General features: G+C 41.7%; 1 protein-coding gene across 1 annotated transcript; it reads left to right on the top strand.

Moving 5' to 3' along the window:
- Nucleotides 1-381: 381 nt before the first annotated feature.
- On the top strand, nt 382-1,638 carry pyurf (PIGY upstream open reading frame). Its single transcript, XM_068313298.1, has 2 exons — nt 382-657; nt 1,348-1,638. The coding sequence occupies exons 1-2, from the start codon at nt 458-460 to the stop codon at nt 1,493-1,495; spliced, it is 348 nt and encodes a 115-aa protein (XP_068169399.1). The 5' UTR covers nt 382-457; the 3' UTR covers nt 1,496-1,638.
- The last annotated feature ends 1,072 nt before the right edge of the window (nt 1,639-2,710 follow it).

Raw genomic sequence — 2,710 nt, 5'->3', positions numbered from 1 at the left:
AGCGCAACACTGCCATCATATGGACAAATACAGAAATATAATTTCTCACCATAAATAACTGTGGCAAAAATTAAAATAATTTCACACATAATACCCTCAGTACTTTAGGATATGTTCAGTCAAATCAAACGTTTGTGAAAGATGGTTGCTGAAGATGACGATGAAGCGGAACTATTCATTTCTCTGGGGGGACTCATATATCGGTTACACATTGTCATCAGCGGAGCTTCTTTTCCGGCAAGCTCTGCGTAACAAGGCAGCTGTACTCCTGATTGGATAGTATTCGTAGCGTCGTTTTTTTGATTGGTTAGATGTGCAGTGTTTCTTGGTGATTGGGTATACGATTCGGACAGGGAACCAATCAGACGCTGAGAAAGGTGGACTCGTCCTTCGCCGACTTCGGAACCAACATTTCTTCGCGACGGGACAGAAGCCACCTGGTTGGAGTGTTTCGGTCATGTTTCGCTATGTTTTGGGCAGACTGGTGACAGAAACCGTTCGTAATCCCCGACATGTGAACATTTCTCCTTCAGGACAAAGGTTAAGTCCATTTTTGTCGCTCAGGAGCTTTTCGGATGTGAAGGACGGAGCGCAGCAGCCGTTTGATAGCTCCCTGCTCGAGTTCCTGGTTTGTCCGCTGTCCAAGAAGCCGCTGAGGTAAAACAAATAAAGATAAACCAGAATAATGACGATTTATCACGATTTATCCCCCGGAGCTCTGCTCAGCTTCGGTGCTTTTCTTTCTGTCTGTCGTGAAGCTTTGGGGTCGCAAACAAGATGACATTTCTGGTAGCTAGCAAAACTTATTAGCTTGTGCTAATTTTTAATTTTTATTCTCCTCTGATTGCGATTTAAAGAAATCTTTCTTTTCATAATTGTAATCATCACGTTTCTGTTCCTAAACTGCACGACTGGTGGCAACAGTAGAATAATCAAAGCCTTATTTATTTCAATATGACTACTACTCTTCCGGCTGACTCTTACACAGTATTTAAACGTCATAATCATGGAGACCATTGCATTAGTCATAATCGGATTAATAAATCGGATGTGATTGGACACTGTATTGGGTGAAGTGGTCAATGGCCTTGAATGCATGAACATTATTAAATGTTTTTAGTTCTAAAATGTATCCTTAAGTTTAGTGGATGTCAATTTGTGTCCAGTAGGTTGATGCGTTCAGGTGTACAGTACTGGGAAACCTAAATTTGTTTTGTTGCTGTTCTGTTAAGTCTTATTTTATCTCAGATTTAATGGTAATTGTAGCACAGGGTTTAAAAAAAGATGCCTTTTCACTGAGAACTATGTGCATGATTGAAGGATTCTGTTTCTCTTGTTTCTCCCAAGGTACGAGCCTGAAACAAATGAGCTGATCAATGAGGAGCTCGGCATCGCCTATCCCATCGTCGATGGCATCCCCAACATGATCCCCCAGGAAGCCAGACTCCTAAAAACAGACGCACCCACCTCACCCTCAGCTGAACCAGACAAATAGACTTGGTTTGTTGTGTCTTCAAGGTTATTGGACTGAAAACCCCTCCAACACTGTTGCTTGATCGTGCTGTGCTGCACTCTAGCCACTTGGATAAAACCACATATTTATCAGTAAACCAGTAGCAACCTGATCAGGACCCTCCTGCAAGTATGTTCTCCCTGTCCCTGATGGTTGGTTTGATCCCAGTGGTGTCCCTCTTTGGTTTGATGTACTCTGCAGCAGTGGATGAGAACTTCCCTCGAGGCTGCACCAGCAGCAACAGTCTGTGTTTCTACAGCCTGTTGCTGCCGCTCACCATCCCCGTCTACGTCTTCTTCCACCTCTGGAGCTGGATAGGGATCAAGCTCTTCAGACACAACTAGGCTGTTCTGTTAAAGGAGACACTGAAGTACTAATAAATCTTTACGTTGTTATCTGTGGAAATATTTTGTCTCATAAAATAGGGGGTTGGTGTTTACTGGCACAAACTGTTGCTTTCTTCTCAATGACTGTAATGTAATTCTGTTGCTAGACGTGTTGTTTGAGATAAGGAAATAGAAGAGATTATGGTCAGCAGCTTGATGCTGAAACGTACCTCTGTATAGGAAGGAGACCCTGTTCATGAACAATAACCTTTAATCAATAAAAGCCTTGCTTTCTTGCAGAGCAGAGAATCTAACGGGACTAGATAATGTTTCCAAAATGTTCAAAAACCTTTAATAAAAATTTTGTGATGTTTTTTCAAATAACTAACAGAACATTCCATAACAACTGAACTGGAAAACTGAAACAACTCACAAACACACTGAACTCAGTGACAGGATAAGAATGATTATTCCCTACATAAGTTCATTTTAGGACAGAATCTCTGTTATTAAAGGGGAGTTGTTTTCTTCATCACGACTCATAGCATCAAGAGGCCCTCCAGATGACTTCAGCGTCTCTTCCTGCTTTTCACGTCTCCAGACTGAGCGAGTTTCATTAGAGGAGATTCGGGCCGCGGTGACTGTCCGTCGCCTTTGGTCTTGAAGAAGAAGGACTCGTTGAGCCTCATCTGGACCGCTCTGACCTGAAATCACAAGGTCATCAGTTACTGAACAGATGCAAATAAACCACTTAAAACAGGGCAAATGAAAGATCCTAAAGTAAAATATATTCTTGAATGTGTTGACACTGTTAGTGGAGACTTTAAATTCATTTAAATTTTAACGTCCATCTGAATTGTTAACAGTTTTG

The sequence above is a fragment of the Antennarius striatus genome, chromosome 4 (assembly GCF_040054535.1).
Source record: "Antennarius striatus isolate MH-2024 chromosome 4, ASM4005453v1, whole genome shotgun sequence".
NCBI classification, from domain to species: domain Eukaryota; kingdom Metazoa; phylum Chordata; class Actinopteri; order Lophiiformes; family Antennariidae; genus Antennarius; species Antennarius striatus.
The sequence above is the reverse complement of the archived record's forward strand: the minus strand, read 5'-3'. Positions and strand labels throughout refer to the sequence as shown.